Source organism: Ammospiza nelsoni, chromosome 5, assembly GCF_027579445.1.
Source record: "Ammospiza nelsoni isolate bAmmNel1 chromosome 5, bAmmNel1.pri, whole genome shotgun sequence".
NCBI lineage: Eukaryota > Metazoa > Chordata > Aves > Passeriformes > Passerellidae > Ammospiza > Ammospiza nelsoni.
In genome coordinates, this window is record NC_080637.1 from 69,011,281 (window position 1) to 69,028,871 (window position 17,591).

Consider the following 17,591-nt stretch of genomic DNA (forward strand, 5'->3'; position numbering starts at 1 on the left):
TTGGGGTTAATTTAATCAGTTTATCCCTAGGAAGTGATATGTGTGATATAAATGATACGTTGGAGTTCTTGATACCTGTTGCTTTTTGTGTTTTGCCTTTAAAAAGGGCACATGATGGTTTTGTTTTCTTCACATCTGCTTTAAATTTAGAGACTTATAATTACATCCCAGCCATTGCACAAAAGAAATCCTGGTACACCTAGCCAGACTCCTTACACATGAGTAAATAAAGGTTTAGCAGAAATATATGTATTTATTATAATACATATATACAAGCCTTTTTTGTGGTCTTGTTTGTTTGGGAAAGGAGATAGAAAGAAAACTGGGATGGTGACAGCAGACCCTTTATGCTGCTATCCAGACCTATGGGTATTATAAGAAACAAAATTTTATTTTAAATTTTAAAATTTGAAAGTTAAAAGTGCTTTTGCAGAGAAAGTGCTGCAGAGTAGGACAGAGCATGTGCTGTGTTAGGTCTTCCTTGCTGAGTAAGTAGATGCCCTGAAAGGAATTGTGTACGTGTGGGAAAGAAATTAACTAGGAAACTGATGAAAATGAATGAATGAATGAATATTTCTGGCTCTCATTTACAGACTTGCAGGTGTTTTTTGCCTAATGGGATATCTTGTAGGTGTCTAAAAAGGCCAGGGAATCAGGATGTTTCATGTTCTGTGGTGCCATTCCTGCCACCCTTTCAGATGTAAGAAGTGTTTAACAGGAATGTCACTTCCTGTTTAGAAATAAAACGCTCCCTTGACAAATGAATGCTGTTTTTTGTTTTTTGTTTTTTTTTTTTTTTTTCCCTAAAACTGTTTGGGTCAGGTTGATGACCTGCCTTTTACAAAACATATTTTTAAAATGTCAGAGTCACCTGAAGAATTTCAGGGGTTTCTGAGATGCTTTTCTGGGAAGATTTCTCTGTATGTGTGGGGGAGAGTGTATCAATTCACATCTTGTGTTGGGTGAGACAGAACAAAGGCTCTGTTACACCTGGCAGATGTGGAAGTAGGTGAATTTAATATAAAAAATCTAAAACGAGCACCACCACCACCATCCCCCCAGCTTTTTAAAAGGATTGGATATAAACAGATGGCAGTGCTTTAACATTTATTTATGTGCTCTTTAGGAATGAGAGACAGTTCTAATATAAACAGTTACTTTTTTGTCTTATTTCTGTCTTAATTTAATTAATCATTATTGCTTTCTGGCTGTCAAGGCCACAAGGATATTTTGATAAACAACCCTGAATTCCATGGGTTCAATGCCTTGTGTCCTGCATTGGCTGGATTGCTGCTTCCAAAGTAAACTTGCTTCTGTCCTTTTTGTGTGTAATAGTAATTAATTTAACATGAAAAGTAGTGAGCCTTTTTACCTTCCAAAACTAGGCAAACCTAAAATCTACAAGATAGCCTTGAAAGACAGGGGCTTCACACTTTTTATATAAAGTAATGTTGCAGACAAAGGTTTTTAAAGTGTGAGGTGGGCTAGGAAATAACAGGAATTCATTTTTTCTTGATTGGTACACCTCTAAGTTGTTGTGAATCATGTCAGTTCTCTCATTATACCCTCTGTTTGTACTCCTGGCAGGGTTTTACTGGAATGTAAGCTTTTCTTTGTTTGGAATGCCATCTTTTCTACCTGCCCTCCCCTCTGCTCTGTCTACTCTGCAGTCTCTGTCCTACTGTGTAATCTAGATGTAGTTACTTGCCATGAACTATTCGGGTGTGAATTATGTAAATGGGAACAATTACTACCTCTGTTAATGAAGTCTAATGAAGTCTGCTACAGCCCTTTACCAGATTAAGATGTTTCTTGTAAAGGCTGACTTTGCTTTTATTGTGAAACTGGCATTCAGAGCTTTCCTTGTGCACGCAGCAATCAGTGTGGCAAGGAAATTCTGTGTTCTGGAAGTTGGATGTGTGGGGTCCCTGGGCTGTGAGATGCCCTTGCCTGCTCTGTGATCCCACTGCCCCACTCCTGACCATCAGGCAGTGATGTATTAATTAATTGTCTCCATAGATGTTGCAGTTTGTCAGCTGGTGTCAGTCCTGAACAGAAATTGCAGCAAAGAAATTCACAGGACTTGCTGGAGGCTGCAGGAGTTACTCTGAAATTCTCTTTGTTTTGAAAAATGTAGGCTGGATTTTTCCCTGTGTTTCTGCAGCATGTTTGTGTGTGTTTGGTTGCTTGCTTACCTGGGGGTAGCTAATGGGCTATTAGTGTTTGTCTTGGAGTGGTGGGAGACATGAAAGGCATTATTAATTTATGTGACAGAGAGATCTTCCAGAAGGTAGCAGAACTTTTTTTTAAATGAATCTTCTGTGTTCTGTCAGCTGCAGACAGGAGCACCTGCCCTGTGACCCATTGGTTCACACGGAATAATAGGTGTAGGGGCTGAGTGTGACAGCACTGCTGAACACATCTCATTTGATTTGGATTATTCATACTGAACTTTGATATTCAAGAGATCCCCCCAGAATTTCTTACATTTCTACTATGTCCCAATATAGCTTTTATTGGAACCACAAGACCTTTTGACAAGACTCATGTTCCTGTTCCTGCCCTCTCTCATGCCACAACTGCCTTCAAGTAAATCTCCATGAAGTTGTGCAGGTGGCTTTTTCTTGTTCTTTTAGCATGCCAGCTCCCGATCCTGGCATGTTCTGAGGGAAGCTGGGTTCTCCAGTGCTTTTCACTGCCTAGGACTAGGTTGTTGTAATGAAACAGGTGGATTTTAGTTGCTACAGGTTGCACTGCAGTACATTTAAATGTCTGCTGCCAGATTATAAACATTTTCCATGTTAATGATGTCTGTCTCTGAGTGTTTTTGGACAGTCACCTGAAAAGACATTTTTCTTAGCTGGCACTTCAAGCAGGATGTGCTGGTACCTGTTTTAAAATTTTTATACAGAAAATGTGTTCATAACTGTCCTTTTCTAAACCTTTTTATGCAATATTGTGTAATTCTTGCCTGTTCTTTTTCTGATAGTCTTTCTTACAAGTCTTTCCATAATCACTAGATAGCATTTTCAGCTCATGTGAAAGCAGGTCAGGTCTTTGTGTCTGCAAAGGTGCTCTGCCAATTTAAATACATATAAAGTTTTACTTGGGCTGATATGACACTTTAAAAATTTTTTTTAAATTGGTTTGCATATGGGATGCTCTTTGAAGTTTTTCTATTCTATTAATGAACAGTGAACAAGAGAATTTTCTTTCATAATTGTAAAGTTCTGCGAGCTATCTTGAGGAAAAATGGTTTAGCACTTGCTTTAGTGCAAAACCAAAACCAGTGCTAAACCAAAACAAAAACTGTTTTGTTTTTTAAGCTTTTGATGTTGAGAGTCTTTTTTATTTGTTTTTTGTAATCCTGGGTAAGGGCTCCTATATTGGCAGAAAAACCAAAGTTTTTTGAAATCAACAGGAGAATTTGCCAGGGGAAGAGGGTTAATACATTTAATCCATCCACAGTTGGACATTGTTCCTTGTGGTTATCACATCTTGTACAGTTAAGGGATGATTTATTTGTGACTAAATTTAGGCTCAGTAGAAGAGGAAAATAGTAACAGTGCTGCATGTTGGTCCCATGGAAGATAAGAGGCCATACTTGTGAGACTCCCAGTAAAATACTAGTGTGAGTCAGAATATTGAAAAACTAACTTTTCTGGTTGTGATGTTACCTGAAAGAAATCTTCCATTTACCTTTGCTGAGGCTCTGGGAGGGAAAATAAAATTCTTTCTTCTTCCTGATTAATTGGTTTTACAAAAAAGAAAATATTGGTTTTTTTATTTCCCTCACTTTGCTGGTTTCATGGTGAAAGATTTTTTTCCTAGTGTGAACTGTAATATCTGTGAAGTGTAATATCTGCTTTTACAACAAAGTGATATGGCCAGTGATAAATGCTACTGGGAAAAAATAGGGGGAAAATAAAAGAGTTAGATTTATCTTGTAATTTCTTTTTGATCTTGAACTGTGACAAATCTGTGTCAACGGAAAAACTGAAACTGCATGTGCGGAGAAATGTATTTAGTTAATATTGGAATATTCACAGTTTTAAGGTCTGGCAATGGTGTGGTGAAAGTTGTCATTTCCAGGAGAATACTGGAGGGTTATGTTTGCTTGTTTCCAAAGACAACTTTTCATCTCAATCTGCTGCTTTTGAGTGAAAAGTGAGTGCAGTGTAATGCATGGCAGCAACAGCAGAGTTCTTCTCCCTGAGTTTTGGCTGTGCCAGCTCTGGGAATCCTTCCCATTACCCTGATCAACAGCTAATTCTGGCCCTTGGCTTTCATGGCTTGGGTTATTTGATGTTTTGGAGTGGCAGAGGGGATGGTGCCTGCCTGTGAATAATCAAAGCTCAGAGCTGGGTGAGCACAGGGCTGGAGTTTGCAGCTGAGGTGGTGAGAGCTCCTGAGAGCTCCCCTGCCTGCCCAGGATGGCTGGGGATGGTTCCTGCACAGGTATCAGCTCCTCTCTGCTCCCTGGAGCTGCTTTAGCCCAAGGACAGCAGCCACTCCCATTTAACAAAATGTTTGCTGATGCAAGGAGAGGGCAGCTCTGCGTGGCACTTTTTCATGGCATTGTCCATGTTGAGGGTGAGGAGCTCTTTAGAAATTATCAAACACCTTTTGAGCTCCTCTGGTGTCTTGCTAAGGACTTCACCAGGTGATTCTTCTGTGTGCAACAGTGATGTAGATTTTAAACTTAGTGGTTTTGGGGTGAAGTTCTTCAATGGAAACACACGTAAGTTTAATATTTTGGTTTGATGTAAACTCATCTAAAGCTGTTAATGAGTGTTTGCCCTGATTTACTGTGGTGAGCTTCCAGCAAGTGAATTAAGTGCTGTGATTTGGATGAGTTTTCAGGAGGATCCTAATGAATGCAAGCTCTCAGTGGAATGTACTTTATGCAGTGTCTAAGAAATCATATCTGACTTGTTTTGAGTGCTCAAGTGGTGTCACAGCAGCATTTTTAGCATTTTGATATCTCAAAGAGTGAGGCTGGTCTGAAATAGCCTTTCTGTTTGGAAGAAGTGTTTTTCTTCTAGATCTGGGGCACAGTGTCTTGCTTATTGAAGCAACTTCAGTGTAACACTGTGCACTTTGTTGCAGAGTTTATATTTCTGTACTGTTTTGCATAAGGATATGTAGTTGAAATAGAAGAAATGTAACTTGGATTAAAAAATGCATCTGTAGGTGTTACTTTGGCAGATAATTTCAGTCAATGCTGGTGGCTGTTTTTCCTTGGCCAGTTCTTTATAGATGTGCTCTAAAATATTCTGTAGCAATATTGTTGCTAGCTTTTCTTGTAATTTTAAAAAAACAGAGTGAGCACTTGAACATCTTGAGAACTGCTCATAAAGCAGTATCAATTTCCATAAGCTTTGTAAAATTCCTCATGCCATTCTATCTTCTATGAAATTGTGTGAAACTGATGAAATGCTGGCTTACCCTGGCCTTCTTTTCCATTTAAAGTTCAAGATTAAGCTAAACATTTTGGAGCTATTTCTTGTTGCATCTTTTCCTATACTGACTTATTCAGAAAGGTAAAAAATACTCTGTCTTTTCTTCCTGGATTTTACTTGTTTTTCTTTCTACCATTTTCCAGTATTTTTTGCACTATTTATTTTTTCATCACTTCCTTCCACCCACTTGCATTGTTTCTACAATTTCTTTTGGAAGTGTATTCCTGTTTTAAACTTAATCTTTACCCTTTTTGCCCAGTTATTATCTCCCAAACATGCTGGTTTGGAGAAATTGATTCCTAATATCTGGCAAACCTGACTTCTGAGCAGAAGGGCAGGTAGATGAGAGTTGGTGGTAAAGGCAAGATGCTGGGATATATTAGGTGCTGCTGCTCCTTGGACACTGGCTGGTATTCCATCATCAGGAATGTTTCAGTGTTCTAATTTTGATTTCAATTGAGCCCAGCAGTAACATGGAATAGTTTACAATGGGAAAAAACAGTGGAGAAAAAAAAAGTGAGAACTGTATAGTGGGATAATTTTACATTTTAGTTACATTTTTTGCTTCTCTGCTATATCTTGGCTATTGACTTGATCCCAGCCCAGAGTCCCTGTCCTGAAGAGTTTCCTGCCAGTGCTGATGTATTACAGCATCATATTGCACTGCTGAAATAAGGAATTGTCTTGCATATGCCAGCAGAGTCTGTACTTAAAGAAAAAGCAGAGGGGAGAAGGAACAGCAACAGGATGATGTCAAACTGTTCTGTGTTTTAAAAGGTCCCTGCTGTTGAAATATTATTTGATGGAAATAATCTCAACTGGTTAATGAGAAGTACATTTCAATCAAAATCTTTTCTTAACCTGAACAAAGATATAAGTTACATTTAGTTTGGGGGAAAATAGGAGTGTAGAACCAGTTTTCAGTGGAGCTGTGATTCTTTTGTTCCTCTTAACCTCATTGGTCTCATTGCTGGGTCATTGCTCCTATTTCAGATTTGCATCTGTGCTTGCTGAAGTTGTGTGGTCAGTAATGATTTCATGATTATTCTTAGTTTTGGTTCTGATTTCTGCATTTGAAGTGGGGCTGACAGCAGTGCTAAGGAACCTTCTGGTTGAGGTCATGGTCAGAGTCACTTCAGTCTGTCCTGCCTTCCCATGTGCAGGGTGATTTCACAACACAAGGGTTTAGAAACTGTGTCCTATGGAAGCTGGCAGTGCTTGAAGCAAAGATATACTACTGAGTGGTTTTAGAATTTTGATTCTCTCACTCAGGTAACAGATAAAGCATTAGGGCCAGTTAGAAATAGGAAGAAAGATGAGATGGCATCTGAAGGTTTTGTCATCACCAACAAAATTATGGCTTGAAGATTGATGGATTCTCTTTTCGTTTCCTCTTTGTTGTGATAATATAGCAATAGAAAAGCAAGAATAGAGGTTTCTTTTTGAGTTTAAAGGTTTAAATAAAACATTTCTTTTTTTATTAAGAGGAATTGAAAAATACTGGAGAACTGTAAATATAGGGGAATAGATACTAATGTGGAACAAATATGTGGTGATAAACTAGGTATTTAATGCGTTATTTTTATTGATGTAGATTTTAATATGTCATTCTCATTGACACAGATATGGTCCTGAACACCGTGCGCACGTGACTTCAGAGATGGACAACCAGCTCTGTTCCAAGTTGTGATTGGCCTTAAGTTGACTTATAACCATTGAAGAGCTTACCAGGAATTCAGTCATTCCTGCGTTTTGCCTATCAGATTGCCTGGCAGCACCAGCTAACCATGTACGGGAGCGCTCGTTCCGTGGGCAAGGCGGAGCCCAGCGCTCAGAGCCCGGGGCGCTCGCCGCGGCTGCCGCGCTCGCCGCGCCTGGGCCACCGCAGAACCAACAGCACAGGGGGCAGCTCGGGGAGCAGCGCTGGCGCTGGCAGCGGCAAAACCCTTTCCATGGAGAACATTCAGTCCTTAAACGCCGCCTACGCCACGTCCGGCCCTATGTACCTGAGCGACCACGAGAACGTGGGCGCCGACACCCCGAAGAGCACCATGACCTTGGGCCGCTCGGGAGGGCGGCTGCCTTACGGCGTTCGCATGACTGCCATGGGCAGCAGCCCCAACATTGCCACCAGCGGAGTTGCCAGTGACACCATCGCGTTTGGAGAGCACCACCTGCCCCCGGTGAGCATGGCCTCCACCGTGCCTCACTCGCTGCGCCAGGCCAGGGACAACACCATCATGGACCTGCAGACGCAGCTCAAGGAGGTGCTGAGGGAGAACGATCTGCTCCGCAAGGACGTGGAGGTGAAGGAGAGCAAGCTGAGTTCTTCCATGAACAGCATCAAGACCTTCTGGAGTCCTGAGCTCAAAAAGGAGAGAGCTCTGAGGAAGGATGAAGCTTCAAAAATCACCATTTGGAAGGAGCAGTATAGGGTTTTGCAAGAAGAAAACCAGGTATGTCATCTAACGTCACTGCTGTGGTAGTGTGGTAGCATGATTAAATGACTTTAATAAGCTTGCATGCTACACTTAAGCAGCTAAATTAGATTGGTGCTTTTCTTGGGTAATTGATGTGGGTAAGATGTGTTTTCAGCTTGCAAGCCTGTTTGTAGATGTTTCTTGCCACGCTTGTAAACTACCTTGAGTGCTCATTTTTCCTTGGGTGTCGTGTGTATTTTTCCCCCTAGGACTGATGGTAACCACTTGGTTTGCTTTTGGGAGTATTTATTCTGTTCATAATTAATATTTTTGTGCTGTTTACCTCTTGAAGTGTTCTCTTAGATGCAGAATGTACTAACTGCTGACCCCCAGGATAACTGCACTGTTGCTGAACGCTGACAGACTGCCATTAAAAACAAAGTTAATGTTACACTCAGTGGTATTTAGAGCTAAAACGTCCAGACCTGCAGTTTTCACAAACAGATATAAATTCTGTTCTTGGCTACATTTAAATAGCACTGTTTAATACATGCTTGCTATTCTTTTTTTCATAAACTGTGCATATTTTGTTATGCAACTATCCTAAAGCACCCTACAGTTTTGGGGCTTTTTTTGTAGTGGTCTGGCCAGTTACAGAACAGGGAGAAGAACAGGTTCTCAGGTGTCTAGGTCTTAGGTCTTGTGCAACTTGAAAGCATCTCCAAATGAAAATAAAACTCAGAGGCTGATTAAAATTGAGGTGTCTTTGTAGTCAGTTCTACTGATTAAAAGCTTTGTAAAAGTTCTCCCACCTAGAGCTCCTTTGTCCTGAAGTAAATATTTGTCTTTGAGTGCCCTCCTGGTTAGTTGTTTCTGGCCAAATGTGGGTTCAGCACCTCTCTGGACTGTCAGGTAAAAAAACCTCATTATTCTTATGGAAAATAGACCCAGTGTCCAACTCCAAAAGTTCCCTGAAATCTAAGTCAGCTTCCATCATGACAAAATTACTTTCCCTGTTGAGCTTTTAAAGTATCCAAGCACGTTTAATGAAAGTTTCCATAATTCAAATGTGACCATGTTCTTGTAGCTTTTAAGGTATAGGTGCTATTTTAGGCAATGCTTTTTGTAAGATTTCTTTAGAAGGTGAAGGAGAGAAGGAAATGCAAGAAGAAAAGGCTACAGCTTGTTGTACTCTGCTTTCAGGTAGCCTGTCCTAAGTAGTAAATTATTTTTGGTTAGTGATTAGTCTACTACACTGATCCTGTCTGCAATTTTCTTTTCACTTTTTAAAGAGCTTGAGTTGAAGAAAATAAGTTGCTTTTCCTGAGATAGTATGAAATAATTTAATGAACTTGTCATTTAGCTTTACAGCTGTATTCTTACCAAATGGCAAGAATCACAACATTAACTTGTTAAGGTGTGTGACACTTTGTCTTCATTTACTTATGTCATCTTGGAATGCAGAAAGCCTGAAGTAAAATAATTTTTATTGCAAAGGCAGGATTTCTTTAAAAGCAGTAATGTTATGAAAATTTTAGTTATAATGTTGCAGTACCAGGGTAGCAAATATCTGGAATACCAGTCACTCAACTTTTCTGGTGTTCTTTGTATTTCAGTTGCAGGTAAGTCTTTTAATTCTTAAATTCTTCTCATTTTTTGGCCCTGTTTTCATGTTGAAGAGACTGTCTTGGAATACAATAATATTTTTTCTGAAATCAATTTTGACATTTGAGGATGCTTTGGAAATCTTGCAAGAAAAATGCCATGGATATATGGTTTAAAATTGATTAAGCAATTACTAAATATGAATACAGTTGAGAATAGTGATATCTCTATCTTAGATTTTTTTTTCTTTGTCTTTCCTTTATCCCCTAATTAAACATTTACAGATATTTCTAGGCTGCTGTTCTCAAGGCAATCACAGTAATTACTACCACACTGGTAGAATTGTATAACTTTGGTCCAAAAGTAAGAAGGGTGCAATTTAAAAGTAAATGGATATTATTGCATTGAGCTGTAAAAATTAAGAATGCTAATTAATAGATTATAGTTAGCTAGCAGTGTGTTCTAATTAAATTCTGAATTCAGTGTGTCTTTTATACCCTTTTGGAGTTGGTCACTTCAGCCCTTCATGTGGAAGATCAGTTTAATAGGATTTTCTCTAATTAAACAGACGTCTCTGTTTAGACTCTGAACAAGGAATTTCCCAGATGTGTTGGGGGAGCAGCAAATATCTTCATTACCTCCTCAGCCTCCTTCTGAAATGAGTTCCAGTATAATTGCAGGAACAGGAGTTTTAGACTTAGTTATGAGTATTTCAGCACATCACTTTTTAAAAAAGATTTCTTGCACGTGTAGTACTTGTACTTTATATAAAGTTTATCTCACACCAGTTGTATTGTTTAAAATCGACTCAACTCATGGAGCCAAGATGCTGGCTGACTCATACCATTATCTGATAGGCATCTCAATCTCTTTCCTGTGGTCATGGCTCTTTATTCTGCTGCACACACTTGATTGTCCCTGATTGTATTGCTGTTCTTGTCACCTCAGCTTGAGTGACTGAATTGCCCCTTGGGTTTGGGAGTTGGTAAAAGTACCTGGAGATGTGAGCCCTGGTTGGTTGCTACCTCAGCCTTCTATGAGTAAATGCATCAGTGTCTTTGAGTTTTGTTTCCTGTCTCAGTAATTGTATTGCTTATTGATTTCCAGGACATTTTCCAGGTTCATTAAAGCTCAGAAAATGAGTGGGGAGATTAAAGAGCATGCTGCCTGTCCTGAGGCAGTCGCAGCCTTTTGGTTGTCCTCTGGGGGCACTAGGCAGGAGGGTTATCCTGGATATAATCCTGGGAATGCCATGCAAATGCTCTCTGGAGCTCTCACCTGGGTGGGCATCCTTGCCCAGCTGTGTTGCAGCACATCTGGATTTATCAGATGCTCTGAGCAAATGCTGCAGCTGGCAAGTGGAGCTTTATTTCCATCCTTTGTTGCTGATCCTGAAGAGACAGAAAATCCTTTCTTTACATAAATGGGGAATGTCATTGAAAGCTCACTTTGAAGAGCTCAAAAGTAAACATGGGAAAAACACGACAGTTTTCAGTGCAGTGTGGATGACTTAACCAGTCATTCTTCACAAGAAACCCAGAGGAAAGTGCAAATGATTGCTCAGTTATGCAAACCCATGCATATTCAAGGAGAAATTGATGAAACCACTAAACAGGAGCTTGGTTTTGGCATGGTGTCACTCTCCTCTAAATGCTTTAGTGGGAGCTGTATTTTTCTGAGTTGAAAAATATTTCTTTTTTAGTGTGTGTGGTTTAAAGGTTCCCTGGAAACCTCTTCATCAGAGGAAAGGAAAGACAGTCAGTATGTTTTGCACCACAGCAGAAACAATTTGCCTAGAACCTGGGCAGTGGTGGGGTGATGTGAAACTCAAGGACAGAGGAGTTCCTCTCAGTTGAGACTTGCTTATGACAAGGTTGATTGTGCCTTATAATAAGTAGTGCAATGCAAATTTGATGTCTAATGCCCTGCACTGAAATTTCCACATTTAACTGATCTACTTTTAAGATCAGATTTATGTTTCAGCTAAAATAGCGTGGTATTGCTGAAAACATCTTTTTACTTTGATGCATTTCTGTGGCCTTTTTGTGGTTAGAGGCCTTGGATGTCTGAGTCAGAGAGTTTAACCAAGAAAATATTTCTGAAAGGAGTTTCACCTGGCTTGGGGTAAGCACTTGAAGAAGATTGTACTTTATTGTGATGGATATATTCCAGCATCTCACCAGCATTCCCCAGAGTCAGAAGTATTTTCCATTTCTTGGTAGTGTGTAATGAGCATCTCACTTTCAAAAATGTGGTTGTCCATGTGTTAACCTCTTAAATGCATTGGGTGCTGCTGTTATGAGACTGAGCTTCTAATGGGTACATTCTGTCTCTGAAAATCAGATTGATTCTCATTTCTTCATTGGTTTATTTTTTTAAATTATGTATTAAAAAATTGGTATGTCTTAGTGCTGTGTCATTCTGTTACTATCCCCATTCCTGAGTTGGTTATTCATTGATAGAAAACGAAGATTTTTCTTCCATTCTGGGTGTTTAATTGTGCAATATATGGTTCAATAGGCATTGCTTAAAGGCATTCTCTGCATCCCAGAGCATTGCATTTAAATAATTCCTTCAATGGCAGATTGAAGGAATTGGCTCTCTAGATTTCTGCCAGCTTTAAGGTTCCTTCTGTCACTCCCCAGCTGCAGCTTGAAATTATAATTCAGTTCTCTTTCAGAATAACTCAAATCTCCATCCTCAAGAGTGCTTGGTATCTGAAGCATTTATCAGGTCACAGTACTTCATTATGACCTCAGAAATTGTCATGTGGCCACCCAAGAGAGCACCCTGTGTTCTGTCTTTTTTTTTCAATTCTGTAAGGAAATAAAACTAGACATTTTGTGGTTATCTATATTCCCCAAGGCTCCCTTTGTCCCATGTTTCCTCTTCAGGTAGGATCTAATACCTTGGCTTGCTTTGAGCTGTAGCATAGGCTGAACAGCTGCTCTCTACTTGATCCATTAAACGTACAAGGGGAGTACTACCAACTTAACAGCAGCTTGGAATAAAACAGGTGACATCAGTGGTGCTGTTGAATTTAGTAGTTTAACTGTGCTTTTGTTCAGCTGGAGCAGGGATTACTCAAAATTCTGCAGAACTTAGAGCAGATGCTTTCTGCTATAATTCTTTCTCTAATATGTATTGAGTCTGTTCAGATATTAGGCTCCTAACTAGGGTGGCAGTGTGTTATTCCACCATTTGGTGTTTATATTCCTGGAAAGTCTTGTCTGTAATGCTGTGTTTCTCTAGAAGCCTTTGTTCCTTCCAGCACTGTTCTATTTATGGTGTTTGAGTTAGTAATTTTTTCCCTTAAGTGTTCTTGCTTTCTAAAATATGAACTAAGTATCTTGAAACTGTGTAAGGCTTCCTCTTTCTTAGTCACCGAGTGAACATTTAACAGTGACAGATGATGGCAATAGTGCAGAGGTGCTCCTCCATTACAGTAATTTCTGCTGATGTTACAGCTTTACCCTGCCAAATCCACCATTCTCATGTGCCTCATACTCTGCCTGGTATTGATTTGAGTAGAAAGGAGAGGAGCACTTTGGGTGGAACTGCCAGGCCATGGAAAAAAGGTTGTAGTTGTGCTGGTGTTGTGCCCATCTTTTAGGTGTGCCTCAGGAGCAAAAACTGAAATAGAGCTTTTTAAAACTCTTGATTCTAGGAAGCCTCAGAGATATAAAGATGGTCAGCAGAGTGGTGCACCCTGACTAAACTGTTAGTTGGAAAGAATAGGTTTCATTTCAGCAGAGTAGATTTCTAGGATACAGTTAACAGTCCATTTAATCTTCGGACATTAGTAAGGCAGAGGGACTTTTGAATTTAGGATAGATATTTGTGTATACGTATGCTCTGAGATGAAAGCTAGAGAACCTTTGTTCTCTGGTTAAGAGGGGACATTTCTGTACTCTGAAAATAGTAAGTGTGTTTGATAACTTGTAAAGAGCAGTCATGCCAGCTATCTGAACTAGTAATTAAAGAAAACAACATTGTGAAATGACAATTTAGGCTCAACTGGTAGGAGAGGAATAAGGGAATAAACTTGGTCATGCTTGAGATATTCCAGTATAGAACTCCTTTGAATATATTTTCTGTATACACTTGTGTTTAGGGGACACAATAAAACAACAGTGTTTTCAGTAGTGATTTGTGGTGATTTGAGATTTTGACAGAAATCAGATTACAACTGCTTGCCAGCAGGTAGCATAGCTGTTGAGGATTACACTTTTTTTTTTCCTTGATTGGACAATGCTTTGTAGTTCTTCTGTATAATTTTTTGACATAATCTATTGAACACATGGAAAAATGGCTGCATCTGTTAAATTCGGTGGATCATAACTATATCTCCATTTTTTGTCTGAGGATAACAAGCAGTAGACCTTGAAAAGAAAGTCTTTTCAGCAAAACTTGGTTTCATAACCCACAAGGTCTACATAATTACGTTTTGCATGGTATTTTCAGATTGATACTGGTTCTCTTGGAAAGGTCAGAGTCACCATCTGTAGTGGAAAAAAATACAAGGACAAAGTGTATTTAGCTTCCTTCTGTGGTGATACCAGTTGTTCTGTCTAAGTGATTTGCTTTGTGCTTGCAGTAGCATCCCCTTGGACTGTGAAGCAGGAGGGGGTGTTTGGTTCTATTGGCAGCCTTGAGAAGCAGGTAGCAAATCAAGGTTTTGCAAATTGCCATTGGAACTGAGAGATCTTTGTAAATCACAAAAAAACCTCCTTGATTTAGTGATGATTTTGCTTCCAAAGAATATTAAATATCCTAAGAGAACTCTACTTCTTTTACCTATTAATAAACCTTGGACTAAATACTAAAACTTTCTGTACTGTTTGGGGGAGATTGAGGCATTCCAATATATGTCATGTTTTGCAATTGCTAAGGCAGTATTGACATTTACACCATAAAGAAAAGAAAGGAAGGATCTTCTATCAATATCTAGATCGGTATTTGAGATCTTGTGATAATTCAAATTTTTATCAGTTGGCCTTCATTAAGAAAGCCTTCTTAGGGATTCACCCTAGGAAGAGATTTTGTTCTTTAAAGAAAGAACAACCCACAACACCCCAAACAAACTACCCCCCAAAAAATCCCCAACTCAAACCCCAAAACCAACCAGTCAAAAAAAAAGAACCCCCAGCCCCCCAAAAGCAGGAAATAGTCCTGTTATGCATGTGTGCTCCCCAAAATGAGCATGATCAGATGCCAGAATTCTGGCACAGAACACCATGATGGCTTTTTCTAGAGATCATTGCTTTAGAAATCAGAGGAGTTCAACTTGTGTATAACAGTGACAGGAATAAATACCATGTGACTGCCTTCTTCCGTTTAATTTTAGCAACTTGGTTTGTAAACTGGAATGCTAAGTAATGTACAATCATCAGTAAACCTAAAGAACTTGTTGCTTTTAAGCTGTTTGTTGAGCTGTGTACAAGATTTTAAAATTAATTTTTGTATTACTTCTTAATCCTGTTGCTGTTTAAATGATGAAAGTGTGTGAGGAGTGGGCTGCTTTTGCTTGTCCCTGGGGTGGGAGCCAGAGGGCCAGGATCCCCTTAAAACAGGGAAAAATTAAGTCCTGGCTGCTTTGTGCTGCATGCAATTCCTGTTAAGGACTGCTTTCAAAATCTAATGATTGTTATCACTGTTTTGGAAAATCAATAGTATAAGCAACAAGGGTGAGCAACTGGCTGGAGGCAGTTAGGTTCTTCCAGAATTTGATTTCACAACATCAAAATTAATTTGAAGGCAATGTGTAAATTTCTAACCATCCTGGGCAGTTCATTGCAAGCACGCAAAATAACACCAGGTCATGGGGTGATGACTTTTTCAATCTCAGGTGTAACACAAAATACACTTTTATTGAGGGAGGAAGGAAGTGATGGAGATCAGCTGCTTGGGAATAAGATATTTTTCAGTGCTTTGGGGATAAATTTTACTTTGGGTGCTTTGTTTAATGCCTGTTCCTCTATGATATCTGCATTGTAATCAGGTTCTGAAGTGTGTTGTTACACGTTTCTGTTTCTGCACTGGTACCCCCTCCTGCTTCTTCCATTCTCCTCCCCCTTCCCCTGCTTTAGTGGGCTGGAAAGAGAAGCAGGATGACAGCAAGCAAGTAATAAATGGTAATCCAAAATTAAGCCTCACTGGTATCTGTATCAATTGCATGTTTTCTTGGCCAATACATTAAGTGTCCTCGAGTTCTCATGAGCAGCACTGTGCAGGAGCAGGCACTTCACTGAAGAGTTTTCCACTGCCTAAAACATTTCACTGTGCAGCCTTGCACACCAGACAGTAGACTTGGCATTGACTTTATGGGTTTGTTTGATCCTCCTTATCAAATGATCAGGTACCAGCTACCTTGGGTGGTTAAACTTTGTGAACAGATGGTCTTCTAATTATATGTGGATTCCAAAGAATGCAAGGCCATGCACTCCTTCTGATGCTTCTTGTCACTTGTTTCTGAACTTGTTTCTGAGATTACAACAAAGCAGCACATGAAGTGCCATAATTCAGAAATTAAAATCCTATTTCTTCAGGTACTTTGTACAGGATCTGTTTCTTCCATAGTAGTTGTTTGTTCCTTGTAGGGGGATAGAATATAAAATAAAGAAAATAAAGATAGTGTAGAAAGTAATCTCACCCCTAAGGAGTTGCAGCTGGGCCAATTATCAAAGATCAGGAACAGGCCTGACTTTAACAGGCCACAGGTGTAACCAATGAGAAGAAGATGCTATAAAAGAGGGGTTGGGAAGCAGAGTCAGTTGGCTGCTGTGTGAAGAAGGAAGAGTCAGTGCTCTGAGGAGCTGCCTGGGAGAAACACCAACAAGGTATGAAACTTTTATGATGAGGAGACAACAGTATGGAATGCCTGCAATAAGATGATGACAGCTACTAATATATGAAATATGTATGTATGTACACCCCCACACAAATCCTACCCTTTTTAATGCAGTGAGATGAGAGATGAGGTGTATATACCTTTTTTCCTTACAGGAATAATGAAATTGTCTGAGTAGTGGTCTGATTTTTAGTGGAATTGTGTCTCAAATGACAAATACTTGGCTTTTCCCTCCCCTCAGTCAAAACTTCCTAAACATTTGTGTTGTAGCATATTGTCTTTGAGCAACTTACAGCTTCTTGTCTCAGGCTTAACCTGTTGTTAGACTTGTTCTTTTAAATTTTTTTTTAATTTTACTATTGGCATAATTCATTAGACTCCATTAGACATGTTATAAGTGGGTATTAGTTCTTGCATGAACAGAAATAAACCATGAGGCAACAAAAGTAACTTGAGATAAGTGGAGCTTTCTTTGTTAGCGCTTCCCACGCAGCCCATTGCAGCATCTGATCTCACAGCCAGGAGCTTCCACGAGGCTGATCTTGTGTCTCTGTCTCTTTGGAGACATGGGAACGTTTAAAAGTAAACATTTGATTTGCTAAAGGATTCAGGGCATCATACCCAAGCTCTTAAAAATGCTATAAATGTCAAAATCAACACAGCTAAGAAACACCAACCTGTTTGGAAAATAAAATGTCCCTGTGGAAGATGCTATTCCTCCATAGTGGATTAATGCCTTGGATCTGATCTACAGAAGCCTTTGATTGATGAGAAAGATGCATGCTCTTAAAGGGTGGTCATAGTTTTGTATTTGACTAAAAATTTACATGGCATGGACTAAAAATTTTCATGAAGTTCTGAAAGTGTTTTTGGCCTCTGTGGCAAGAGGTTTCAGTGTTTCTTTGTTGGATGGGAGAAGGACATCCATGAAGAGGATGACAAAAGCTTTAGGCTGAGAATTGGTGCTGATAGGTGAAATGATGGATCTCAGAATTATCCTGGAAAAAGGAAATGGGCACAAAAAACAAGCAGAATAAAGGCTTCTAATAGGTTGTTAGGAAATGTTGTGCCCTGCCCTGGAGACTTAGGAAGTAACTGCCTTATTTCTCTCAGTTGGGTAAATGTGGAGAATAAGATTCTTCAGTGATTCATTATTCATCTCTGTTCAGTTTGGGAGCGCAAATGACAGTGTTTTGGTTACTAGGTACAGCTTAGTTAAATTCCAATATTCCAGTGTTTTTCTGATTGTGCAGC

The 17,591-nt window shown here is 39.5% G+C and overlaps 1 protein-coding gene across 3 annotated transcripts in view; it reads left to right on the plus strand.

Moving 5' to 3' along the window:
• Nucleotides 1-17,591, plus strand: part of ERC1 (ELKS/RAB6-interacting/CAST family member 1) — a 274,816-nt gene that overhangs the window by 7,715 nt on the left and 249,510 nt on the right. For all 3 annotated transcript variants that reach the window (XM_059471721.1, XM_059471722.1, XM_059471720.1), the window contains exon 2: nucleotides 7,086-7,918. In XM_059471721.1, coding sequence (XP_059327704.1) covers nucleotides 7,250-7,918 — 669 coding nt within the window. In that variant the 5' untranslated portion in view covers nucleotides 7,086-7,249. The remainder of the gene's footprint in view (nucleotides 1-7,085; nucleotides 7,919-17,591) is intronic.